Source organism: Sturnira hondurensis, unplaced genomic scaffold (assembly GCF_014824575.4).
Source record: "Sturnira hondurensis isolate 20B ecotype Veracruz unplaced genomic scaffold, ASM1482457v3 Scaffold0002597, whole genome shotgun sequence".
Classification (NCBI taxonomy): Eukaryota; Metazoa; Chordata; class Mammalia; order Chiroptera; family Phyllostomidae; genus Sturnira; species Sturnira hondurensis.
The window spans coordinates 7149314-7176680 of NW_028075228.1; the positions used below are offsets into that span (position 1 = coordinate 7149314).

At 49.5% G+C, this 27367-nt stretch overlaps 1 protein-coding gene across 2 annotated transcripts in view; it reads right to left on the bottom strand.

The window, feature by feature from the left end:
- PLCG2 (phospholipase C gamma 2) overlaps positions 1–27367 on the bottom strand; it is a 146670-nt gene that overhangs the window by 25986 nt on the left and 93317 nt on the right. The window contains exons 20-30 of one of the 2 annotated variants that reach the window (XM_037040323.1): positions 25225–25405; positions 23599–23670; positions 20041–20150; positions 16865–16961; positions 15469–15535; positions 13471–13628; positions 9420–9522; positions 7902–8106; positions 6283–6433; positions 5393–5507; positions 4348–4515 (exon numbers count right to left, since the gene is read on the bottom strand). In XM_037040323.1, coding sequence (XP_036896218.1) covers positions 4348–4515; positions 5393–5507; positions 6283–6433; positions 7902–8106; positions 9420–9522; positions 13471–13628; positions 15469–15535; positions 16865–16961; positions 20041–20150; positions 23599–23670; positions 25225–25405 — 1427 coding nt within the window. Of the gene's footprint in view, positions 1–4347; positions 4516–5392; positions 5508–6282; positions 6434–7896; positions 8107–9419; positions 9523–13470; positions 13629–15468; positions 15536–16864; positions 16962–20040; positions 20151–23598; positions 23671–25224; positions 25406–27367 lie in introns of both variants that reach the window. The other variant, XM_037040324.1, reaches the window with a different exon arrangement.

A 27367-nucleotide genomic window follows, 5' to 3' on the forward strand; every position in this document is an offset into this window, starting at 1 on the left:
TCTTTCTGCTGGCTCCAGCCCCAAAAGGGGTACCTGGGGCCTGCAGGTCAGCCAGAGATCCTGGATGGAGCTCCTGCTCACTGTCCACCTTTGGGGGAAATGTAAGCAATGGCGCTCAGTGGTTCCTCCAGTCCTGGGTTGTTTGCTCAGCTCCGGGGGAGCTGTCATGGTACCCCAACCTTCTCCACGTGGTCACTTTCTCTTGTTGTGTAGATGCTTTTCAATTGGCTCACAGTTGTCTCTCAAGAGGAACAGCTCTGCATATAGGTGTACATTTGATATATCCTTGGAAGGGGGCAAGCTCAGCATCCACCTACCCCACTATCTTGGGCCCGCCTCTCTGACTTGAAAGCTTTTTATTTGCACTGTATCTACTGATTCTCAGGACAAGCAATATTCAAATTAGGGAACTCCCACTATTTCACCATTCAGGTTTTGGCTTATTCAATGATTAGCCTTATTTCTCTTAGAGAACCTTTTACACTATCAGTTATAACCTTTACTATCTATTTAATCCATTGCTTTTCACTGCTTAAGATGAGGAGATAGGCATGCTGACACAACCCTGTACCTCTCTCCCTCTTTGTCCCCTAACTTGTTAAAACCATATTATTTCCAAATCAACATAGTATTGTAATATGTGTGTTCCATTTTGTAACCATAATTCTCCCACAAAGGTAGGCTTGGTTATGTTTTTCTGACATTTATACAGCAAAGCTAAGAGAGTATTACAAGAAGCACTTGTACAACCACCACCTAGACCTCACCATTAACCTTTTACTACTCTCGTTTTATCACATTTCTCCACCCATCAATCTATCGTGGGTATTTCAAAGTAAGATGAAGATTTTGTACATCGTATACTTCCCCTGAAAATGTCAGCATGCATCTCATCAACTAAAGCTCAGTGTTTGTTTCTAGTGTTCTTTGTCCAATATAAAATTGGCACACACAATGAAATGCACATTTTTAAAAGTGTCCAATGCTTGCCACCTTTTTACTGAACATTTCCAATAGCTAAATTTGTCTTTTTTGCTTTCTTGAGTTTGAACTCATGGACATATCCCCGAACTGTGCATATTTGAACACACCTGCCCTTTAATTTTATGCTTGAGTGACAGCAAGTGGGTATAAAACCTTCAGGTCTTACTCTTTTCCCTGGAGGGCTTTTGGGGGCATTGTTCTCCCTGAATACTGCTATCAGGAAGTTTTCTGAGGGAGTTACTCCTTACACAGGTGATGGGAATTTTGTTGTTGGTTTGTGGTTTTTGCCCGGATATCCACAGAATTCTTGCAGTGTAGCCCCCTGCTTCTCCAACTTGGATGCAGATATGAACCACCTGTGGATCTGATTATAGTGCACATTCTGACCCTGGAGGTCTGGGGTGGGACTGAGCTCCTGGCTGGTCTGTGGATGCGGGGAAGAAGTCAGTCTAGGTGTGGATCAACTATTAGAATGTACTGGGATCTGAGCATCCCCTGGTGTCTGGGGAGCCTACCAGGCAGCCTGTGCCCTCCAGCTCACACGGTTCCAAGCAGAGTGGTCCTGTTGCACTCAGTGCATGCCTCCAGATGGGGGCCCCGTCCCCTCTGCGTCTCCAGCTCCATGCACCTTTTCTCCCTGCCCAGGGCACATGGTTATGAGTGGCCCTTCTTGCATATTGGGAAGTAGGACTGAAAGGGGTTTGCCAATTTCACCAAAAACAGTTTAATTCTGTTTTTATTCTTGTTGCTTTGAGTTGTGTCACAGAGGAAAGGGAGCTAGAGATGTCTTTGGAAGAGTGAACAGTACTTTGGCTCAGGAGGAGTAGAGGAGGCCTGGAGAGCAGGAAGAACATGGGTTTGAAGTCAAGACATTCTGGCTTCACACCCAGCTCTGGTCTTACAGCTGCGTGACCTTGAGCAAGTTAATTAACATCTCTAGGCCCCAGAGTGCTTCTATTTAAAAAACAGAGATGATAAAAACCTCTTTCACAGGATTGCTATGAGGATTAGAAGAGAAAGAGTTTAAGGCACCTAACACAATAAATGATGTTTTTCTTCCTGAGCTCCAGCTGGCTTAAAAGCTTAAGCATATCCCTAATGACAATGGGCAAAGTTTATTTTTGAGTTCAGAAGGCCCCCAATGCCTTATGCACACAGGGCTTGTTCATTTTATTTCATTCCCTCCATAAATATGGATGTGCCAGGCATTGTTAGGAGAGGGAAAGGAGAGGTCTCACTGAGACTCTCACAGTTGGGTGAAGGGTCACAGTTTTCATCATCCTTGAAGCTCTGTGCTTTGTTTGTTAAATCTCCAAGCTAAGTCGTAGCATCTTCTAGGTGAATGGATACAATTTGGTGGCTGTTAAGGAGGATTCATCAACCGCCCCCAGGCACTGGGAGGGGCTGCCTTATCCTTCAAGTGGACAGGGGTTAGGAACAGGTTGGCATAGTTACCATTAAACGGAATCTGTCCTAAACATTATTTATTTTAAAAGAGGCAAATTACAAGGGCTGGGTGGTTCAGTTGGTTGGAGGGTTGTCCACATTGCCAAAGGTTACAGGCTTGATCCCCTGTTGGGGTGCGTATCAGAGGCAACCTGGTATCTCTCTCTCTCCCTAAAAAGCAATAAACATATCCTCAGGTGAGGATTAGAAAAGAAAAAGAGCCAATTTACAAAGTTAAGGCCTGCACCTAAATTGCTGGATTTAGTTTACAACACAGTGGGCAAGTAAACCAAGTGGGGTTGCCAAATAGCCGGCCTCCGGGACTTACAAAGGAGGACCTGTCGTTCTTAATTCAGTAAATCAGGAAGTTGGGTGTTCCTGACGTGCTAAAAGGCAGTTTAAACATTTTTCAAGTTCTTGCTTAATCTACGAGTTCATTTCCATGATGGTGAGATGGGCAGGCTCAGTCTAGCTGTTTTCTCAAAATGCCGCCCAAGGAGCTGGCTAAACACACAGGGTCCTAGATCCCAACCTGAGCTGCTTGAGTCCCGCCGAGGAATGGACTCAGGAACCTGCATTTTCTAACCGGGGTCCCGGCATGTCTACCTGGGCAAGTGCCCAGTGGTGGGAATGATCAGATTTATGATCTTAAAAAACTAGAAATTTAGGGACTATCTGATATGTTCCAAATTTGCAGGGGGGGACGGGACCAGAAAACAGGACCCAAGGCCTCCAAACAGCAAGAGAAAAGACCGTGTTTGTATATAAATCATTAAAACGAGAGTGACCTTTTTTCTCTTGAAAAATAATGCTTAGAAAACAGGGAAACAGCGACATCGTGAGGAGTCCAGAAGGATTTGTGCTCTAATGGCTCAAATACGAAGGGGAAAGGGAACTGAACACCAAGGGAGTGTGTTCATATTTGAACACACCTGCCCTTTAATTTTATGCTTGAGTGACAGCAAGTGGGAATAAAACCTTCAGGTCTTACTCTTTTCCCTGGCGGGCTTTTGGGGGCATTGTTCTCCCTGAATACTGCTATCAGGAAGTTTTCCGAGGGAGTTACTCCTTACACAGGTGATGGGAATTTTGTTGTTGGTTTGTGGTTTTTGCCCGGATACCCACGGAATTCTTGCAGTGTAGCCCCCCCAAGTTGTACTTGTGTAGGTGTGTTTGGCAAACACCCTACACAAAATCCGGCAGGGAAGTAAACAAGACAAACTGTATACAGGAAGCAGCACCAAGCTCACGGTGCTGCTTCCCACATCGCCTCCCTCCTGAGCACCTTCCTGGCTTGGAGGGGTGGGACTGAGTATCCTGATTCTTATGAGCTGGTCACATGACCCAGGTTCCATTGTGTTTTGGAAGAAAAAACAACGGTCCCACTTCTATAGAAGAGGAGAACAAAGCTCTGCGAGCTTCAGCCACTCGCCCAGGTGACTCAGGAGAGGTGAACCTACAACTGTAACTCCCCCTAGCGGCTGAGGGCCTTTTCCTTCCCAGCCAGGGAGAGGGCGGGAGCTCCGACCAGACACAGGCCCCTGGCTGAAGACAGGCAAAGGGGCTAACAGGTAACAGGCTTGCCTGTAAGACAGGCTTCTAGCCTTTCCAAATAAAATCACAGTGCCAGGTGGAAAATCAGCCGGTAGTCCAATTTTGCACCTAGATGTCCGACTTTGAAGGGCCCAGCATCCCGTCTGGTCCTCACCCCTGCCCGCCCCTGTGCTACACCAGAGGCTGCACATGTGCCAGCTCAGGGAAGTACCACGAGAGGAGCTGTCCCAGCCACCTAATCGGTTTTTCAGTGATTTCTTAAAAGCCAGGAAAAATGCTTTTTATTCTTTTTAAAGCCATTATTGGCAGAGGCCAAAGAACAATGCTAGCCCAAACTGAACATCTTAATTAAAAGTCGCTTACCTGATTTGATTCCTTTAATGGGGTAAGTGGCATGCGCAAGAAAGTTGGGATCGCTAAACATATCTTCCTCGTATACCACAAAGCGAAGAAAAGCCAGGTTTGGATCATAAATTTCGAACGTCACCTTCTCCTGTGTTGGAGCCCAAACAGGGCTTAGGCCATTGTCATCTGGAAGGTGATCAAAGCTTATTAGAGGCCCCGTTCGTCCTGCCCTCTCCTGGGAAAACCATCTCTACATTCATCAGCTTTGAATCTCCTTAGCAACCGTGTAAATATGCATCTCTGCCAAGATCTGAGAAAATACGAATAATCTTTTTCCCAGTAGCAATCCTGGTAAAGCTGATGTCACAGGCCTGAGTAAGGAGGGGGGACCCCCGTATCCCTTTACATGGCTCCCATCTCAACTTCCTGGGATGGGGAAGGGGTGGGCTCAGAGGAGGTAAGAGGGACAGGGGTGCGTCAGGGCATCAGAAGAGGCAGAGCCAGCGTGGGCTCTGTAGTTGTCAGGAGAGAACCTGCCCCCCTTCACAACGCCAGTTCCACTCATCAGTGTGTGAGTTGTCCTTGGGCCACCTTTCACCAGGGGCCGTGACCCAGGCCGCAAAGGGCCCCCAGTTCACGGTTTCTTCCTGGCTTAAAATGGAAGAACACACATTTGTCTCAGCCTCCCTGCCCTCTGTGGGAAAGGATCGCCCAAGTCAGGCTGCAGCCTTTGGGTCGACAGTCACCTCCTCGCTGTGTCTCTGCTTCTCAGGCCTGGACTACAGAGGTAAAGCAGGTGGGGCTGCTGCACAGATAACCAGAGCCTTGCTGGCCAAAGTTACAGGCAGAATCACAGTACTGGGGACAAGTACAACTATTTAATCATCTGCTCCTTTGTTTCCCCGCCCAGAGCTGGACTGTAGTGAGCAAGAGGGATGAAGGAAAAGACCTGGACAACCAAAGTGCATTACAGACTGCCCAGTGAAGGGTATCCCTTCACGGTGTCCACCATGGGACACAACTCACTTGAAGTGTAAGAGAAGGAAGGACCCACACAACTTACTCACAACCGTCGTCTTAAACTTGTTGTTGTCATATTCAGCTCCACATATTTCCACCTCCACAAAGGGACATGCAATGCTTCGTCCAGGCTTGGGAAGGTGGCGAGCCCCGAGAACCTAGGACACCAGAGGTGAGTGCTGGGATTCTCCCAGGGCCATTGTGGGAGGAGCTAACAAGTTCTAGCAGGGAGGTGGTCTAGCAAGGAGCTCATTTTTGGTTCTAGCATCAGACTATATGAGTTCAAAGCCAGCCTCAATGTCTTTATTGGAGAAGTCCTGTTTCCCTCCCATGGGTGAGGAAATGGGGTGGATCCCCAGAGCTGTTCAGATGAGCCAGGATCAGAGCACCCTGCCATCAAAGTGAACAGGTGCACCTCACCTGAACACAAAACACATCCACCCATGCGCAGGGGGACACCTACAGATACAGGGCATTTAATCACTTAATTTCCCAGCTCCAAGGAAAGGATGGAGGAGTGTGTGATTTTCTTTTAAAGGCCTTTGGATACCAATGCTTCGTTTTTTGGGGTTTTTTTCCTTCCTAAATCTTATGAGAAATGCAGTTTATTTTTCCACCTTTCATATTTTCCCAAAGAGGAAAAACTTAAAATTCTTATAAAAGGACAACACATTCTCTGAAAGTTGAGTGAATTTTAAAGTTTTCACCCTGAAAACTGGACATTGTGGGGACAAACGTTCCCTCCATGGAGACCAAACGGCCATTTCCCCACATGCTCTTTCCCTCTTTCCCTGGCCAGAAACGATCCTCACCAGGAGAAACCCCCCTGGACCCTCGAGCCATGTCTGGGTGGTGGTGGTTTAAACAAGACGACAGGCATCACTCGGCACAGGGCTGGGCCTCCCTGGGCACAGGAGGACAGCGGGGCCTTACCTTGACCGTCAGGGTCATCTGAATCTTCCTCTGGGACTCAGGGGGCATGGGGTCGTACTTGTCCATCCTCATGCTCTCGGGCTGCAGGACGTAGCCCGTCCTCCCATTGAGTGAGAACAAGGCCTGATTCATCTGCATGTACTTGTCTGGGAAGGAGAGGGCACCGCTGCGGTAAGTCCGGCAAGAGAGGCCGGCCTCCTGGGCTGTGGGGCCGGCAGGCCAGGGTTTGCACAAGCGATTACTCCCCAAAACAATATGAGCCCGTTGTTAAAACACATACCTAAACTCAAAGAAAATATGGGTTTTTTAAAAGTCCACCGAAAACCCACATTACTGGAAGAAAAACATGGGCTTTTAAAAACATCTCAGACCAGGGAACACCTTTCCAAGTATGACACCAAATCCAGAACCAGAAAAAAAATTATACACCACTCAAAGCTAAAAATGTCTACATAGAAAAAAAAAATCCATAAGAGTTAAGAAACACTGTGGAAAGAAAAGTCCTTTTAACTCAAATGACAGATAAATAAATTCATCTAAAGTTGACCCACGGAGAGAGCTGATTGATGTGTGCTGTAAACACATAAGAAAAAGCAAGTGCTTCCTAAATGCGAGAGAAACAAGTTCACGCGACTCAAAACAAGGGCAACACCAAGAGGGGAGCTCTGATGACAGCGTGATGGCAACGTTCATCTATCAGATGGGCAAAGATTGATCAAACTAAGCGAGTGAGGTTATGCCAGAAGGGTGTATTCAAATGCTCTACCAGTTTGCATTCCCACCCACAATCTCTATGGAAGCACGTGGCTGAGGGTCTCAGCTCAGGCACCCCTGGGCACATGTGTTCAGTGGTTGTCCTCAGGGCAGGTGATCAAAATGCTGGTGCTGTTTAATGCGCCCTGCACATCTGAGAACTGACTCACAGATGCTCACAGAAGGTTACAGAAGGCAGTGCCATCTGGAATAGCAAAGGATGGGGAATAACCTAAGTGTGCCTCAGCAGGGGCTCGGTTGAATAAACAATGGTTCTAGTCAGTGGAATCCTGTGCAGGCATAAAAGCAATAGAAAAGACATAACGGATGAACAAATCCCCAAAAGAGACTTTAACAACAAAAGTGCAAAACACTGTGATTTATACTACTGTTCATGTAAAAAGAATTTCACATGTTGGTTTTCTACAGCATGTGAATATCTCTGAAGGAAAGTGTGAGCATGAAGCCCTCAAAGACAGATGTACCAGGAAGAAAGGCGAGTACGGAAGGAAGCTACTGGATACCTTGATCCAGCTGTGCCTGAAGCTAAACAACTCCTAGTCTTTTTAAATATGTGAGCTAATGAATTTCCTTTCTTTCTTAATCCAGAGTAACTCAGGGTCTGTCACTTGCCATCAGAGAATCTGCCAAATACAAGTGCCTACTGTCAGATGTGCCCCATCAGTCCCCTTAGTCACTCTATTCAACCCATGAGCCTCGCACTAGCATGCTGGTTGAACCAGTTCCTAAGATAAATCACAGGCACTGGGGCAGCATATTCCACCCGAGGCCCCAGAAGTCTGTGCCTGGAATGACACTACCATTATCCTGGATTTACTGGCCACAAGCTGCCCCCCTTACCTGCAGTCTGGAAATTGAGTGCCACCATTTGGGAGCCACACAGCCAGAGGCGGAAGGGATCGTAGTTGGAGGAGTCCACCCTCTGTCCCTTTGGGTAAACACGGGTCAGGGCCTTCTGATTGTACTTCAGGAGATCAATGGGTTTCTGCCTGACGACGCTGTCAGCCTTTGTCTCCACAAAGGAACGGATTTCTCGGAAGTCAGGATTTTCTGCACAAAGAGTCAGAGTTGCCGTTTATTGTGTGTCTCGTGCATTATCTGAATATGAAGGTTCATACCATGAAACCAGGAAGCCCTCTGACAAGACATGCACATGGTCCTGATGCCAGTCCCATAATTGGGGCTGCTGTGGGATCCTGCCCTTCAGGGATCCTGGCTATTAAAAGGGATCCCAGTGTTCCCACAGTCTTTTCATCTCGGATTATTGCAATTTTCTTTTTGTTTAAAATTACCAGCAGCCTCACACCGGAAAACACCAAAGTGGTACAGGTATAGCAAGGGGGAGGGTCAGGGAATGGCCTCAGGGATCGGCAGGTAGGAGGAGAGTGGATTGTCCCTTCTTAGGAATGGCTTCCTCACCAGAGATGCCATAGGTTCAGATGAGTGAACCAAGCCTCCTGGTGGAGGGAGAAGGCACTGCCTGCAGGAAAGGCTGGGAGAGACAAGGGGGAAAATAAGTGGGAGGAGAGGGAGGGGAACATGCCAGCAATTCTTTGCTTGGGTGAAGCTTTGCTCCTTCACGTCCTGCTGTGGTGAGAGAGGCCATAAATCCTGCAAAGTGGAGGTGCCTGGGGAACAGCCTCCTAGTGACCATTAGTTCTGGGGTTTAGTGCCGTTCCTCTGGTCCTTGGTCCTAGAATCACACATTCTTGAGATCAAAGATAGGATCTGCTCCAACGGTTCAAAGGAGGAAGAAAATGTGAATGGGATAATTCTAAGGTCAAAGAACTAGCTACATTGAAGAATTTGGTGTAAGAGTCATTTTTGAATCCTTCTGTGCTGGATAATTGCCTTATATGGCAAAAGGGGGCTTTGCAGATATGACTAAATTAAGGAGCTTGCCGTTGGGAGATTATCTGGGCCCTAAATGTTACCACAGACCCTTTCAATAGTATTTTGACTCCACAGAAGGACATGCGACCCAGGGGCAGATTGGAATGATGCAGCCACAAGCCAAGGAATGTGGGTGGACACCAGAATCCAGAAGGAGTGGCTGAAATCTGTCCACACCTTGATTCCAGACTTCAGGCCTCCGGGACGGGGAGAGTGAAAATATGTCGCTTTCTGCCACCAAGTTTGTAGTAACTTGTCATAGTAGCAGTAGGAAACTGCCCTGCCCCCAAGAGGGTGGTTCTCCTTAGGTGTCGGGAGGGCCTGTGTAACTAGCACCCTGGCTCCGAGGACAAATGCGAGGGGAAGCTCTGCCTAGAGCAGTTAAGAATGAGCAGGAACCACACTGGCTGTGCCCTGCGATGACGCCAGACTCGGAGGAGCAAGAGTTTTCACCACGTGGGAGACAGTACCTAAGTTGTCTTTGGTCTTGCTGGTCGGCTTGCAGTAGACGACCAGGTCCGACAGCTCGATGGCGATCGACTGGTTCTTCTCCCAGTACTTCATGTTGTTCTCCTGTTTGGGCCGACTGTCTTTAGTTTCGGCCCTCTGGCCAGCACCCAAGGAATCCCAGCCCCCAACCCACCTGGCATGCTTTTCTCCCCTCCAACTGCCAACTCTCCTGCATGCTCAGATCTTTAATACAGTTGAATGTCTTCCTTTCCCCTGTCCCTCCTGTTGTTCCTTCTCTTCCTGTCGAAACTCTTGACCAAGTCATTTCCACCCAGGATTACGGTCTGTCACCACACACTCTCCTTAACCCTCTGCTGGCCTATGAACCACTGTTCCAGTTCATCCAATTCTAGTTCTCCAAGCCCTTGACCTCATGTCCTCCTGGGCTCTGTAGAACACAGCATCCTTGTCATAAATTGCTGGCCTGGGTACCCCTCCTCTCTGAGGCTGAGGAAATGTGCACAGTCCCTACCTGCCTCTGATTTCTCTAAAATGCCCCAGAGCTCACATCTCAGGTCCCCAGAAGCACAGCAATGACCTCTTTGTTCCTCAGCCTACAGTCCCCATCCTCCCTCCTCTGCTGTTCCATCAGATCCCTCCTCCTCCTGCTCCTGGGAGCCTCACCACCCTTCCCAGATCATGCCTTCTCCAGGAAGCCTTCCTGGATAACTCCAGTCAGAACTTGGAAAAGGATATTGCTTCCCTCAAACCTTTGAGAATGCCCACTATTTCACCCAGGCCTGGTCTTGCTCAGCCTAATACTGTCCTGCACTGATGTCACTAACCATTACAGCCCAGACCTTGTTTCCCCGCTGAGACATGTCCCTTGGGAACAGGCCCCGCGGGTAGCAAGTGTTCAGGTAACGGGGAGAAAGAAGGGCTATGGAACACAGTGGTAATGACAGTGGGGGCTGGAATGAGAGATGTGGGTTCGAAATCCGACCCTGCTATTTACTAGCTGGGTCAGCTGGGCAGGTTATGGGCTTGCTCTCTGCACCTCAGTTTCCTCAACTGTCAGGTGAGGTTAACATGAGCACCCCCACTCCTAGAGAATTTAACAAGGAGGCCTTGGCACCCCTCCAGGCATGTGGCAAACAACAGGTGGGGGCAGCTCAGGTTGCTCCAGAAATGTCCCCCAGGCAATGATGGAAAAAGTCCACTCTTTAAACAGGCAGGTATAGGCACTGGATTTCTTCTGGAAGAAAGCCTTCACCCATGAGTGCTCACACAAATCCTGAGGCCACGGTGGACCTTAGCAATCAGTGACCAGCAAGAGCCTTTTATATGAGCCCCAGCAGCGACCACATCACCAGGACAGATTTCAGTGTGACCAGAAGCCTCCAAAATTTGTTTTAGCAGCTAGCTCATCTACACACACACACCTAAATGTCACCAGCCCTTCCCACACTTTCTCAATGCAAGTCAGAGCCACAGCACTGAGGCCAGAGGGCATTGCAGTGGGTGGGATGGGCCCGGAGTGAGAGGCAAAGAAGAGTCAGATGCATAGTCAACAGGAAAATGCTGTCAGGGAAACAAAAGCCTTACTTATTTTCAGACTTTGGGTGTTTTCTCCTAGACCTTGTGTCAACTCGGCTTGGTGATTTCCCCATGGGGTTGTTAGCAAACAGGAAACACAGCAACAACACAGTTCGGCTCTAATGACAGAAGGGTTGCTTTCAATGTGGGGGGGCAGGTACGGGTTAGGGGGCATACCTATGGCGAATCATAGAACTTTGGCCTCACAAAGCACAGAGCTATGGCAAGTTATGGACTTCGTTTTTTTTTTTTAAACCTTAGCAGAAGACATTATCAGTTTAAGATGAAATTATCAGTAGCTTCCTCCAAACCTTGTAACAGTTACTCTCCAGACAGGCAGATTTTGCCCGTTGGGCCATCTCAGAATATGAAGTCAGAGCACATTTCCTTGGTCAGGCTTTGGAAGCTCACTAACTAGACGGATCTTAGTGACTGGTCTTTTTCCATGGACTAAAGCAGGCCAGAGATGGTACAGAATCACAGGGCCCTGAGCATGTTTGCAGGGACAGCCACAACTGGGAGGCCTTGGCCAGGTGCCCATAGCAGTAAGTGGAGAGCTCGCACATGCACGCACACGCACATGCACGCACACATGCACACAGCTCCCCCAGAGGCAGATGGGGCCTCCTTCCTCCAACCCCTACCTGCTCTTCTTACAGCTGGTTGGGCCCAGGACAAGACTCAGTCAATTCTGCTGACTCCTGTTTTTTAACCCTTCATAGGCAATGAGACTTTACAATGTTTTTCTAATGAAATCTTAACAGATGTAAAACCAATTAAAGAAGAATGCAGATCAAAGGAGCCTTGAACAGGGAGGCTTAACTTCAGAAACCATGCAGGCAAGGAGAAAAAAAGGCAGAGAACCTTCAAGTGAAGTCACATTTTTCTCCATAAGAAGTGGAGGGCCAGGACGCAGCTGGCGGAACGTTGTCGCCATGCCTGTGCGACTCTGTACCAAACACTCAGCCCCTCTTCAGGAGAGGTTTGGGTACCTGAGACTGAAGTCTCCAGAGAACAATTGCTAAGGGCTTTCTCACTAGTGCTTTTCTCCATCCTCAGCTTTAGTGCCCAGAATCACAAATACTAGAACATACTTAAGAGGGTCGCATGCTGGCAAATGGCGCCATACAGTTCATGACGACAGCTATTCAACTGGCTATGTGAACACACATCTGTAACATAGAGGGAAATGAACTTTCAAATGAGCTTTGGGACCGTGGCGCCCCCCTGTGTCTGGGAGCTGTAATACACTGAAGGCACAGGGGTAAATGAGATGCCCCCACCAGGAAAAGTGGGCAGAAAGAAACTTGCGACCCACAGCTCATTGTGAGTGACTAGTGACGTGTAACAAGCCTTGGGAAGAATGAGGACCCAGGTATGAGGCCTCTGACTAGATCCTGGGATGGGAAAGATGACGGGCCCCACCAGGGAGGGTGTTCAGCCCACTAGCTCTCTATAAAGTCTTCTAAAAATGAGGACTCCACTCCCCCAAGAGGAGGGAGAGACTAGGCTGCTGGTGCCTGGCCTTCCAAGTTCATTGAAGGAATAGGACCCAGTGAGGGGCCCAAGAGGTCCTGGGAAAACTTTAAAGTCAGTCCTTTGGGTCAAGACCTGTCTTAGAAGCAAGTGGACATGTGGGAAACCCTAAAATTTCTTCCCACTTCTACAGCCACAGGAAAGAGCAGATGGCACCTCACACTTCCCCGCACCCTCCTGGGTGACCACACTGTGACAGTTAACACCATCAGGAACCACTCCCGCACTGAATGCCAGGTGCCACGCCTCGCACTTTTCATGCCGCACCTCATTTCACCCTCACAGCCCCTTTTCCATTAGGTGCCTGGCTCCTCGTTTGGCAGAAGAGGAAACTGAGGCCCAGAGACATGTGGTTACTTTCCCAGGGTGCAGCCCTTCCAGGAGGCAAACCAAACCTCCTCTTCTTACCCAGAACCTGACCCTTCTCAAAACACTTCCAGCCCAACATGAATGCACCACTCAGGATAACCCTGCAAAGTTCATGTCCATCAAGAGTGGAATTTCATCTGTAAGCACACAAACTTCTGGAGGCAGAGAACAGGGTCCTGTCAATACAGTTTTCCCAGAGTCCACTGCAGGCCCAGGGAGGCAAGCCCAGGGCATGCTCGCTGGGGGAGGGATCCAGCCTGCTTTGAATAATTCTTAGAGACAAGGAAATACAATACGAAAGGCAAACCCTTCTTGTTAAGATATAGTCCCAGACATGAAGAGTCACTGCACACACTCTGAGCCTTCTGAGGCTGCCCAGGGGGACCTCTAACAAACCTTCCCTCTACCAAAATCACGATGCCACCCTACTGCCCGAACCCACCCCATCACCGCTCCGAATTCTGAGTGGCCCCTAGGCCTGCTGCTGCCCGGACCCACCTACATCTCCGCAGAGTGCCAGGGGCCTGAGAATACCAGGCCCACCTGAGCCCAGGTGAGCAGAGGGCCTACCTTGGTGTCAATCTTCCAGGTGATCTGCCGGATGCTCTGAAACCATTCGAAGAGCTCCTCCACCCTGTCCGTGGCAAACTCCACCGGAGGGTCCCCCTGCTTCTTGGGCTCCAGGATAAAGACGAAAGGCTTCTGGTTTTTCCCCTGTGGGGCTTTCACTTTGGGGAGAGAACACCACAAGTCCTGATCAGCCTGTCGGGAAGCCATGAAGACCAGACTTCACGTTGCCCGAGCCACTCTGTCACGAGCCCAGCAGTCAGTGCTGACTGGGACACCTGCTTCGTACTGGGCGGTGTCTGGACTCTTGACACACGTCACTGGTTAAGGTGAGCAGAAGCCCCAGTTGTGTTCTCCAAAAAGGTATGCCCGCAGCCTGACCCCTGGTGCCTATGAACACGACTTTCATTGGAACCAGGGTCTTTGCAGATGTACCTAAGGATCTCAGGATGAGACCATCTGTGGAGTTAGGGTGGACCCTACCTCCAAGAACTAGTGCCCTTATCAGAGAAAGAAGAGGGAAGTCTGAGACACAGACACAGTGAAGACGACCGTTAAAGACACAGGCAGAGATCGGAGTGACGCAGCCACAAGTCAAGGGACACCGAGGACTGCCAGTAGGAGGGAGCCATGGAAGAGATTGTCTCTGCAGAGAAAGTGTTTTCTAGGTAAGAAAACTAAGGCTAGGAGAAGAGAAATACCTGCCAAGTAAGATTACTCACTAACTTCTCTGAGCTCTTATGTGCCGGGCAATATTCTAAGCAGATCACATGCACAATATCATTTCATCCTTATCACAACCCTTTGGGGTGCTTTCTTGTCATACCCATTTTACAGGAGGACACGGAGACTTGTTGAGGGAACGTGACACATGCAAGGTCACCTAGCTAGTAAGGGCAAAGCCGAGGCCTGAATGAGACCTGACTCCAAGCTTCCTGTCTGTCACCACGCAGCCCTGTACCTGTGCCCTGCAAACACGGTGCAGGAGACGATAAAAAGAGCAACACTAGTGAGTCCCAGCTCATCCATTAACTTGCCTGGGAACCTCAGGCAGGGCTTGTGGGTGCCCACGGGCCTGCTTTTCTCATCTGTTAACTGGAACCAAGGGTCCCTCTCTTACCCACCCTATTAGATCATTGTGGAGAAAAAACAAACAGGCAATAAATGGAGAAAGCAAGGTGCTGACACTTGAAGCAGAAATTTCCCAGCACTACTGTTATCTGAGGCCTTGGACCATGCTCAGGCCTCCCAGCAAAGGCCCTGCAGGGAACACACCCAGGCTGACGAACTGATGGGCTGCTTAGAGCTGTGGAAAGACGGGCTGCCCCCAGGGGAACGCTGCATAGGTTTCTTGCCCAGACTGCTCTCCTCACTGCCTTCAGTCCCTTCGAATGGAAGCTGCTATGTCCCCACTTAAAAGCAGGCATGGTCGGGGCTCAGGAAGCCCCTGCAGTTCACAGCCCCCACACCACTGTATGCACCTGTGTGCCTGGGCCATGCACTCACATCTCCGCTTGCACCAGACTCCAAGGTGGGCAGGCCAGGTTTCCTGATGCCCAGCTGAGCAGTCAGCAAGTGGAGGTTCAGAGAGAAGTGACAGGCCCAGAAGTGACAGGCCCTGGTTGCTATGAGACATAGCAACCAGGAGGCAGATCTGGGCTTAGAATCAGACACTCCCAACTCCATGCTCCGCCACAGCCAGGCCAAGAGCCCAGCTCCGCTTAGAAAAGCATGGGATACCCAGGCGGATCCCTGAAATGAAGACGACATTGAGAAGAACACCATCTAACACTCGTCTAGCACTTACTCTGCACCAGACTCAGCGTTAGCACTTTGCAGATACGAATAGCAGACCCAACACTGAAATCAGCAACCAGCCTGGCTGAATACTCAACTTCAACAAGAGCTGCCTGCCTGCTGGGGATGGTTCTGAGGCCAGACTCGAGGTGGGAGTGGGGGGATTTGGGTGGGAATCTAGGCCAAGGCCATGTGTGAACGCACCGACGTTATAGGCATTGAGATCCAGTATTCCTCTGCAAAGAGACCCTAAGGGATTGTCTTCAATAATCTGTGAAGAAATAAGACATACCTCATGTTAGTTTTAACAGGTATAATCATAAAAGACAACCAGTTTCCAAAGCACACCGTTTAGCAGAGACACTGCCAGTGGAACTGTTTAAAATGCATTTTCATTACAGGATATGTCCGGGGGGAGAGAGCTGAATAATGGAGCACGTGACTGACAGGGACCAAGCAGTGAGCGGGTGCTGGCAGGTTTGGCACTTCATTTTACAATCCACATAAACGGGCCTAGCGAATTCCAGAACTGGTGTGGGAGCATTTCCACGGATCTGGTTTCAGAAACATCTCGAGCCCCTTTTCCTGACATTACGAGATGGGACTCTGGCCTCCTAAAGTCCAACTCAAAAGCCTTCTGTGACTCTCCAAGTCCCGTGGAAGCAACATCCACACCCTGCGATCTGACTCTCAGGCTTTCTGGGAGCCCTGGTCAGCCATCAGCTCTACCTCCCAGGGCCCAGGTGCAACAGGGAACACCCTGGTGCGAGGAGAGCTGGCAGAACTGTGCATCTGCCCACTGCGTTACTCCCCACCCCTCCACCAGGCTAACGCTGTGTGGGCAGGGGCACCACAGACTGCACAGTAAGGGCATAATTTCTCTGCCTCACGTTGAGCACACTGAACACAATCACGTTCCCACCACCACACCTCTGCTTGAGCGGTACTTCCCACCTAGAATTAATTCCCTCCTGTCAGTCTCTTGCTGTTGATATCTAACTTGTCTTTTAAGGCTCAAAGGCAGCCTTCCTCCATGCAGCCTTCCCGGATTGCCCCAACTCCCTTAGAAAATTCCTTGGGCTCAGACAGGACCTTAAAGTCCCCAATACAAAGAGTTCATCCCTGGTGCAGTGCCGTCACACTAGAAGTGGCTGCTCTTTGAGTGTTCTGGGCCAGAGGAGGCAGGGAACAGAAACCAGGTTTACAATGACACCAGGAAGGCCTCAACTCACCTTGCACTTTGGCCTGCTTGCTTATTCACACCAAGCATGTTCTCAATGTCTGGGGGGCCAAACTAAATGTGTTTCACCTGCAAGCTGCTTTGAGCAAAGGACAAGTTCCCCGTTTAGCCATTTTCACCCTAGAGAGATTTCTCCTGCATATTCAAAGCCTTCCAGCCCGGCACAACCTGATTGAAACATGGTCGGTCACAGTGACTTTCACCCACGACAGCTCAGGGGACCATCCTGCTTTCCACGTCACTCTGTGCCAGGGCTCCACCGGGACCACACAGCAGTGCGTGTAAACGCACCCGCGGAGATGGCTCAGTGGATTCCCCGGAAGGAGCGGCAGGTCCCTCCCTGCAACGGTGGAGTCTCACCTGCTTCTCCAGATCCTCCACGTCAACTGATGAAATGTCCTCGACGTAATTGGACGGGAAGTACTGCTGGATTTTGGTTCCATAGTCTCCTTTCCACCTAGGTAAGAGCAGAGGGCATCAAGGGCCTCACCGGGCAGTGTCAACAGTCCATTTCTGCTCCTCAGATCCCAGCCGCGGGCGGAGAAAGGCAGTGCGTGACCGAGAGGCCACAGGAGGCGCTGAGATGAAGCAGCACTCCAAAGGCCTCCCCTGCTCTTCTTTATCAGCAGTGAGCAAGACCGGGGCGGGTGGGGGGCGGGTGTGGAGAATCCTCTTGCCTTTTGGTCAGAGACACCACAAGTCAGAAGCTTCAGTGCTCGGTGTGGACTTCCCAGGCCACACGAGACAAGCTCTGCTCTGGAGTAGGGAGCACCGTGAGCTCAGAGACGGAGTGAGATAAGGACGGTGCTGGAGCCAAATGGCCTGGAATCAAATCCCAGCTCCACGACCAACTACGTGGGTCCCCTGCGCCGTCTGTAAAATGCGGGTAATCCCAGTGCCTCCCTCAGAGGATTTATTCGGACTTCATGGGTTAACACACGCCGAGAGCTTTAAATAGCACCCAGCACATAGGCGGTGCTCAACAGTGTTCTCGTTGTTCAGCTAAAACACCGCCCCAACCCCCTCCCTGCCTCTGAGCAGCAGCAGCACCAGCAACAGCACGGGACATGACCGAGCTATGCACAGGTCTGGGCCCAACTAGACCGTGGCATTTCCAAGATTCTTGCTCCATGTCCAGTGCCTGGACATGCAGGGGCTCCTCCCTCCAACACCCCGTGTGGGCCACCTTCTGCAGCCAGGGGCACTTTCCAGAATGCGTCTCTGAACCCGTCACAGTCAAGTTCAGACTCTTCAGCCTGGCGATCAGAGCCCACAGGGTCTGACCCCAGGGGCTCCTGGACCTCCCTCGACTCCTGTCTCCCCATGACTCAAACTTGACATTCTTTCCAAACAACCAGTCACCCCTCACTTGTGCCCCTGCTATGCTGTCTAGCTTCTGTGCCCTTCACATCCAGCTCGCTCCCACTGACCATTTCAGATTCAGCTCAGGTGTGCCACCGCCAGGGGGCCTTGCCTGACCGCCTCCTAGGCTGAGCGCTCCTCTGTGCTCCTGTGGCATCTGTCCCTACAGACGTCAGAGCAGTCCACTTCCCCCACTATGTGAAACCTTCCTCAACCTCAGTCAAAGCTGTACGGGGGTGGTGGGAAACATTCCACTGTGTACCGACCTAAACGAGCAGAGTGAAGGCCAACTGTGCCAGAGCCTCGTGTAGATACAGGCTCCCCAGCTGTACGCCATTTTCGCCCTTGTTTCTCCAGGGCCGTCTCAGGCAAAAGCTGGCTGTATGCAGGGGGACTGTTTGCCCAGAACTGAGTGATTTGTGCCTGCTGTCCAGGCGTAATTATTAATAAGAACATTCTCTTCGCTCTCAAATACATCCCAGGATGCTCAAAAATTATTTGGTCCCCTCAGCTCTACTGCAACCAGTTTGGGAGGATGCACCGAAAGGGGGTCTGACACAGGCACCCCCTAGATGGCACTATTGTTACCGGAGAGGAGGAGAAAGGGGGGAACCCCAACTGGGTGGTTTGCTCACAGTGCCTCAGCAAAGGCCCTCATGCCAGGCTCTTAATTCTCCTCAAAACAACAGCCTTGGGAACGTGTGGGCATGCACACCAGAGGAGCAGAAAGGCATGGGCTGTTGCCCACATGCACAAGGGTGTGACTGCAGTGATTACCTGGGCTCCACCCACAGCTCCGTATGTCAGTCATCCTCACAGACAGAAATGAGACCTCAACAGAGGCGGGGTGAAACGGCACAGCCAGGCAATGCTGGGGCCTGGGGGAGACTGGATCCTGACCGTGCCACTCATCCGGAGGGACCTTGGAAAGTCAAACCTCTGTCCTGGAGGGAGGCGGATGGACAACACTGTGGTTGGCGATCTGGGGCTGGGACCTTGCAAGGAGGACCTCTAGGTTCCAGTGGGGCGGCCAGATGAAGGCTCCAAGCCCAGGCTCCGACAGACAGCTCTGCTGTTACCTGTTTTTGACTCTGGGAAATCCAGGTAAGAATTGCATTGGAGAGAGGGCTCTCTAAATTAAAAAACCTTGAAAGCCTCTGGACTCCATCCGTACATGAGTTAGGTTAAGAGTGTGGGCTCTGGAGTCAGAAGGCCTGGCTTCACATCTCAGCTTGCTGTGTGGCCCTGCACAACTTACTATACTTCTCTGGGCCAGTGTACTTGTCTGTAAAATGCAGGTACTGACAGAACCAACCTTATAGGGTCATTGTGTGGACTGAATGAGTTATTTTTCAAATGAAGTGTTTAAAACAGAGCTTTACACGCAGAGGCACGCAATTGGAGCTGCTATCCAGAGTTTTGGGTCAGATTCAGCTATCTCGTAGGAAGAAGCAATCCTGATCTCAGGAGGTGCTTGAATCCCTGCCAGTGCTCACAGTCATGAACAAATTCTTACAGCTCGAAGGTGGGAATCACCCCACAAAACTCCCTACCCCGGGGCCTATGGCTGGGGAGCAATTTTTTTTTCCTGCATTAGAAGAGAGAAGAGCTAATAAACCCTAGCACACCAGGTACCTCTGGCCTAAAATGTGCCCTCTGCATGCCAGGATGGGGCCATTACATAGGGCATAGGATTAAGCCATTGCATAAGAATTTGAATTTAAAAGAATGCACAGGCTTATATAATGGGAAGAGCCTGTGCATTTTCATAGCTGTGCAACTTTGGAAAGCCTCATTCACCACATCTGTAAAATGGGGATAATCATAGTCCTAACTCCACACACTTGTAGTGAGGATTTGGTTACATGACGTATGAAAGCAACTAGCATAGTGCCTGGCAAACAGTAAGAACTCAATAAATGGTAGCTGCTATTACAATTAAAATAATATATAATATGTTTAACCTATGTGATATAATATGATAATAATAATTATTATTGCTTACCCACTCTTCTGAACAGAGCACACATGCATCAAGCCACTTCCCAGAGAAGGCAGAACAGGTCAAAGACAGCTCAGAACGCAGATAAGAGGGGTCAGAGCTCAGCCAGCCCTTGTGTCTCACTACCAAAAAGTGACCAGTCAAGTTCATCCACCAAGCGGCTCAGCCTTACCAGCCCCCGGGCTCCTTGGAGACGTTGTGAATGAGGGCACCACGGTAGAAGCTCAGCTCATCACTCTGCTTGGCTTTGTAGTCATACAGAGCTTTCACAGTTCTCTGAGGCTTTCAGGGAAAACAGAAAGGAAAAGGTCAGGACCCTGACATGAGTAGAGGGAAGCCTCTGCATTCACTGGTGCATTTGGTTCTTCTCTTTAGGGAGCAAGGTCTTCAGTCCAGGGTTACAGCACCATCTACTGGCAAAGTGCAAGCATTGCGGAGGCTCCATAGTCTCAAAAAGGCGCCAGGGAGTAGGGATGGGGACTGGCCTGGTCAGAACCAAGGGCACCCCAAATTGCTCGATTTCCTCAACAAAGAAAGGATATGGCTTTCAGATTAAATCACANCACTGGTGCATTTGGTTCTTCTCTTTAGGGAGCAAGGTCTTCAGTCCAGGGTTACAGCACCATCTACTGGCAAAGTGCAAGCATTGCGGAGGCTCCATAATCTCAAAAAGGCGCCAGGGAGTAGGGATGGGGACTGGCCTGGTCAGAACCAAGGGCACCCCAAATTGCTCGATTTCCTCAACAAAGAAAGGATATGGCTTTCAGATTAAATCACAACCAGCACCTCTGAAGTCCTCAGTGCCTGTGCTCAATATTCCTCCCGGAAGTTCAAACTCAATACCATTGCTGGCCATCCTGGGCCTCACCAATATTTACCTAGCCTAAGGGTCCCCTAACTAGATTCCTGAAGGACACTGACATTTTGCAGGAGTAACTGAGGAACTCCTCCATGAAATCTATCAAAAGGTGATCGTTGCACTGAGAGAAACAAACCAGAACTTACTCAGAATAAAATTTGTCATCAATGAAATCTGTTTTAATGCCTGCTTGGCAAGCATAAATCCATGGCAAAATGAATACCCATGCAGCACGCAAATACTAATGGGAAAACCTCAGAAACTGTCAGACCTGTTTAGATCAGCAATGTCCCCTCCCCCTACCCAAGGGAGGGGGAAAGGGTTTCACAGGGAATCCAGTGGAACTGCTCCCTAGAGCTGAGGCTCTGGAGTCAAACAAGTGGGTTCGAGTTACTGCTCTGGTCCTTACTACGACATAATCTTGAGGCTCTCTCAGCCTCAGTTTCCCCACCTAGGAAATGAAAATTAAAACTTTACATGCCTCACAGGGTTGTTGAGCCTATTAAACGAGATTATGCATGTAATGACAAAAATGGCATCTAACCTTTATTCAGGGCTTACTATAGCCAAAAACACTGCTCTAGGCATTTGATCTATGGTATCTCCTTTAATCTTCCCAACAACTCTGACAAGTAGGTAGCAGCATTATTACGCCCATTCTACAGGTGAGGAAATTGAGGTCCAAAGAGATGAAGTATCCATGCCTAAGGTCAACCAGCCGGCAGCTGACTGCAAAGATGAATCAATTAACATTAAGTCACTGCCATAGCTCATGGATGTTCCTTAAGGATCAATCTAATCTGAGTTCTGCAAGTTCCACAGGAACTTGGACCAGAGGCTAACCAGGCCTCCTGCCCTTGTCTCCTCCACTGCAAACAGCCTGCTCTGCCTGTGCATCTTGCTCCAAGGGTGGCCATGAGAATTAGAGCCACATCTTTCCCCGTGAAACTCCACAGGTCACTGCCAGCCTCCAAGGGAGACACAGCCAGTGGCAGAAGTGGGGGTGGCACACAATGGCTTCCACAAGGAGCAATTCTCCAGCCTGACAGGTGGTCCTTCATGAACTGCCCAGAAACAAGCCACCCGTCAGATGACCAAGCAGGCATACAGCAGTGCAAAGTGGCTAAGAGCACACACCTTGCACCCAGCTGCCTGGGACCAAGTTCCACACCTTTCTAGCTATGTGACCTTGACTTCAGTGTGCCTCAACCTCCTCATCTGTACAATGGGAACAAAAAATAGTACCCACTGTATGGGGCTCTTGTGAGAATTAATGAGCTATCAAGTGCTTAGAACAATGCTTGATGTGTGATCATTGATATGTTACCTATTATTATTGGTCTAGTCATTCCAGCTCTAAGATCTCATCCAAAGGAAGTAATGCAAAAGATGCTCAGTGCCTCTTGTGTGAAGTCCATTTTAGGGTCAGCCAGAAAAGCAAAGACCAGAAATGACTCACATGGCTGCTGATGGGGACACAGCTAAGCTTGGCACAGCCACCCAGAATATCGTGCAGCATTGAAACCATTCTTTTTTAAAGTTAAAATTCCAAGCCACATATTTCATCTAACTTCCTTGGCCTACCAGGTTACACAAAAACGGTCATTAAGAAGATTAGTGATGGAGAAGCCCACACGTGGCCAAGTGGCAGGTGAACAGAGCGGAATAAAGAGGACAGATGCAGGTCGCAGAGACTGTAAAACACACGTACGCAGACCAGCAGAGGCAGACCACCCGACGGGGATGCAGGCAGCTACTGCGTTAGGATGGTGGCACAAGGCTGATTATTTTTTTCTGTTTTCAAAAGGTTTTCTTTATTGTTAACCATTTTTCAATCACAATAACAGTAATAATTTTATTTTGAGGCATTCGCCTCAGCTGAGCGGCCTGCAGTCAAGTGCAGCACGCAGTCATGTTTTGCTTGCCTCAGGTAACATAGGAAGACTTTTCTCTACAACTTAAGTTAGTTGCCAGGATTTGAAAATGTGGAGGTTCCACATTAGGCACATAAATTAGTGGCCTATCTGGAGAAGCTGGAAGGCTGGCCTGCTCTCTGGAATGCGCATGGGAGCGGCTGCCCTTGAGGCGGTCAGTGTGCTCCGCAAGCTACCCGTCTCCACCATACCCCGCCATGTGGCTGACAGGAGGCCACACCATCCTCATAACCAAAGTGTTTGCCACCTCTAATAAGTCTTTGCTCCCAAGCTATGGCTCTGAACACATTTTGCACACAGCTCCATTTGCCAACAACTGTTCAAGACTTCATTTCTTGCTGAAAGGGATTTGCATTGGTCAAGGATTCTAAGTTTAAAAAGTAATAAATGTGTCTCTGCTCTCCACAGAGCCTGCCAGTGGGGTCCCTTCCTGATCAAGAACTTTATACTATGTGCCAGATCGCCCTTCAAGCCGAAAATCTGCACCACTCTCCCTCTGCAGGCTTGAACTGCATCTGAGACGAAACTAGAGCAAGGAGGAGTGAGGGGCTCAGAGTGAAATCCCACCTACGGGCAGGGTGGGAATACGAGACAGTGTTCGCACTGTGAGGAGGTCAGAGAACCAGGTGGAATTTATAAAAACCACCAACTCGTCAGGGAGCAAGAAACATTTCAAACACTTTTAATTAGAAGCTGTGCGGCTCAAAGGTGATTCATCAAACCCCTGAATTTTAGCAAGGCACGGTCACCTTAGGAAGAATTCTATTAACCTCTTCCATGACACGAAATGTCATGTTGTCAATCATAATTTCCTCTTAAAAAAAAGAAAAAATATTTTTTAGCCAAGTTTCCCAAAATGCCCTACGACAGTTAGGGTGTAGACTCCATGTCAATCTAGTGACCAGGAAATAGTGTGAATTAAAGGTCGAGACTGTACCATAGAAGGATTGATTTCACTGGGATCCACATACATTCTGCTGACGTCATACAGGGAGTTTATGTCTCTTTCCTGAAAAAGAAGAAAGAAAAATGATGGAAGCATCCATGCTCCTGTGATAGCCCCTACACAGAATAAGGATCCCAGCTGCCTTGGGGATTCCCGCCCTCTGGCAGAAGAGAGGAAACCTCACAGTTTATTCCTGTCTCATAGGGAGAGACAGTAAGAAGCTATAAAGAAGTTCCCCCAAATTTGGAAACTTTACTCCAAATTGAGAAAGGCCCTATCCTGGCCTACTGTGCGCAAGGCGTTGTGGTCCGTTGTTAAAACACAAGCCCTGAGTGTGCTGGAGCGGCCGTATGTCTCTTCCTGACCCGCAATCGGGGGTGGATCCCTTGAAACTGGCCACCAGGATGTATTTACACCACAGAAATTGGCCAAGGCCACAAACCAGGGCTTCGCTCCGCAGAGAACTGGTTAAACACTTACTGCACACACTGAAAAACCACCCCACCCTCCCTCCGCATCTCTTCCACTAGGCTCTGGCCACACCAGCTGACTCTCAGTCCTCAGAGTCACCTCCGAGTCACCTCAGGGCTTGTGCGGTGGCTGCTCCCCCAGCCAGAACCGGCTTCCGTCACAGCAACCGCGGCCAGTTCACTCCCTCCTCTAGGTTTCTGCTCACATTCCAACCCTCAGCAGGAGGCCTCTCTCTGACCTCCCCCGCCCCAACCTAACGTAACACCCACCCCTACAGCACCATCCTCTTCGATTTTCTTCCTTGTAATTCACACTGCCTGATGACATCTTAATTATGTGACCATTTGTCATCCAGCTCCCTTGATTAGAACCCAAGTTTCCAGGGCAGCCTTGTTCCACGGCTCTCTTGGGATCTAGGACAGTTCCTGGCACAGGGCAGGTGCATAATAAATCTCCTGCTTGTCAGTTAATAAACACACCTGATCAGGACTGAAACAAGGCGATCAGATCAGGTCTCTTTCCTGCTCAGGACCCTGCAATGGCTCAAAATAGAAGCCAGTATCTGACAATGGCCCCCCACCGTGCAGGCCTTGTGTAACCCGCCCCCCCCCCCTACAAAGTTCTGNCCCCCCCCCCCCCCCCCCCCCGCTCCTACAAAGTTCTGCTCCCACCCGGGCTCACTCAGTTCCAGCCACACTGGCTTCCTCTCTGTGCCCCCAGGCACATCCCACCCTCAGCACCTCTGCACTTGCTGCCCTCCCTCCACACAGCTGCACGACTCACTCCTTCAGCCCACTGCTGTCTGCTCAGGAGTCTCCTCGGTGAGCTCTCCCCAGACCCCCTTAGGGAACCTTCTCTACACCACCCTGAATACACTTTTCCACCTTCCCCTTTGTTTTTCTTCATAGCACCCATGAGCCTTGCAGTGCTCTGTATGGTTCTAAATCGATCTCCTTTATTATCTGCCACCCCCACTCTAAGCAGCGTGAGGGCAGGGTCTTTGTCCGCTGTTTTCGATGCTGTACCCCCGAACTACAGCAGCATCGGACACACGGTAAGTGCTCAGTAAAGGTTTGCTGAGTGAGCAGGTGAATTACAACCTCGGACAAGACATTTCAGCGAACCACACGGGAGTCGAACGCCTACCATGCTGTAGCGCTCCAGGAGATCGGGAGTCACGGGGTAGCGCAGCTTCATCTTCCGGTACAGCGCGTGCTTCTTGTAGTAGCTGACGAGCTCCACCAGACTCTCGAAGTAGGCGGAGGTCCCCAGCACGAAGTGCCGGCCATCCCGGTTGATGCGACAGTGCTTCACCTTGCCCTTGGCCCTGGAGAGGGAAGACCACAGAGGGGCTGACACACTGAGATCCCGGCAGCCCAACTGCTATACAATTCCCACCTCTCGGAAACAACCTAGCCATCCATCCTTAGGGGACCGGATAATAAACAGGCTGCAACATGTCCATGGAATGCAGTGATGCGGGTCTTTTCAACGCAGACACACAAGAGTCCGCGTCTGGGAAGGTGCAGGAGTCACTTGACAGCTAGCTCCCCTTGCCCCCTCCTCCCCAGCCACAGGACTCAATGTTGGGAACTCCAGATCAGGGCTGGCAAACTATGACCCACAGGCCAAGTCCTCCCCGCCCCTGCTTTTGTAAGGAAAGTTTTATTGAAACTCGACCACATTCGTTGTTTATATATTGCCTGTGGCTGCGTTCACTCTATGGAATAGAGTTCACAACATGGAATAGTTACAACCCAGACCATCTGGCCTGAAAGGCTTAAAATACTTGCTAGTCCTTTACAGAAAAGGTTTTCCAATCTCTACTCTAGAACTCTGGGACTTCACGCCTAAATCCTTAAATCTTATCTAAAAATGTCCCAACTAGTCAACAATGGCATTTTTCCCTAAAACAAAGTGCCTTTTTTTTAAATCCTCACCCGAGCATATGTTTCATTGATTTTAGAGGGGTGGGGAGAGTGAGAGTGAGAAAAAGAGAAAGGAACACTGATGTGAGAAAGAAACACTGCTCGGTTGCCTTCCCTACACACCCCAAATGGGGACTGAAGCCACAGCCTAGGTACATGCCCAGACCAGGAATTGAACCCACAACCCTTTGCTATACAGCACAACACTCCACCCCACTGAGCCACCTGGCTAGGGCAAGACAACAAGTCTTTTATTTCATCACCCAGTTCAAGCAAGAGGCAGAAAAAAATCCACGAAAAAAGACTACTCAGTCTTACTAGCTTTTATCAGCAGGAATAGAAACATTTGGGAAGAGAACTTTTGACCTTAACTTTACAGCCAAGAGCATCTTTTTATTAAAACTGCCTAACAGCAGTTACTATGGGTAAACTACTCATCTTTTTAAAAATGTGGTACCTTAGAGACATTTTTTATGGTTTTAAATAAAACACACATCGTCTTTACGCCATTTCTTCAAAAAGCCCTGTTAAAAAATGCTAGGAGACTTCTGTTTCAGTAGCTTATTTGCAGTGATATTTTAATAAATTTTTAAGGAAATACTGCTGAGTAGAAAACCAAGTTGCAGAATAAAACCACAGTATGATCCCATGTGTATTTTTAAAAACAAAACACACTGCCCACACACAAGTGGCACTAAACCTCTTCCATAGGTGCATAACACGCATGTGTATGTTTGTTCTTCTAGATGGAGACACTAGCTAGAGAGCTGTGCTTTCCACCAAAACAAGGATTGAGATAAACAGGACCACAAGGGGCTTTAGCCTTCACTGCAGTGTCTCAATTTTTTATAAGGAGAATATACTTAGACAATTAAAATTAATTTTAAAGCTTTTTACAAAAGCCCCCCCGGGCAGGAAGGCTGCAGGATGCTAAGAGCTGGGTCAGGTTCTGGTTTCTTCCTTAGGCAGCTGCTCTGAGCCTGCGTCCTCACCGCGGTGCCGGGGAGCCACGGCACCTGTCTCCTGGGCAGGGTTGGGGCTACTGTCTGTCAGGTGACCCAAGGTGAGCCCTGTGCAATGTGTCCTGCACCCAGAGGGCACTTAATAAATGAAGAGCTAGGAAAACAGAGCCTAGGTCAAGCCAAAACGAGCTTCCCTGGGCAACACAAGGAGACGGGAACAGGGCTAGAGCATGAGCTGGGGTTTCAGACGTGTGTGTTGCTACAAGTCAGCGGTCGCCACGACCTGAAGTCTCAGCTTCGCCAAGGAGCACCTGGTCCCACCAAGAGATGTCTCCACCCTTCACACCCAGAGAACACCTTCACCTCTTCCCGAGGGTCTGAAAGCTTCTCCTCTGCTGC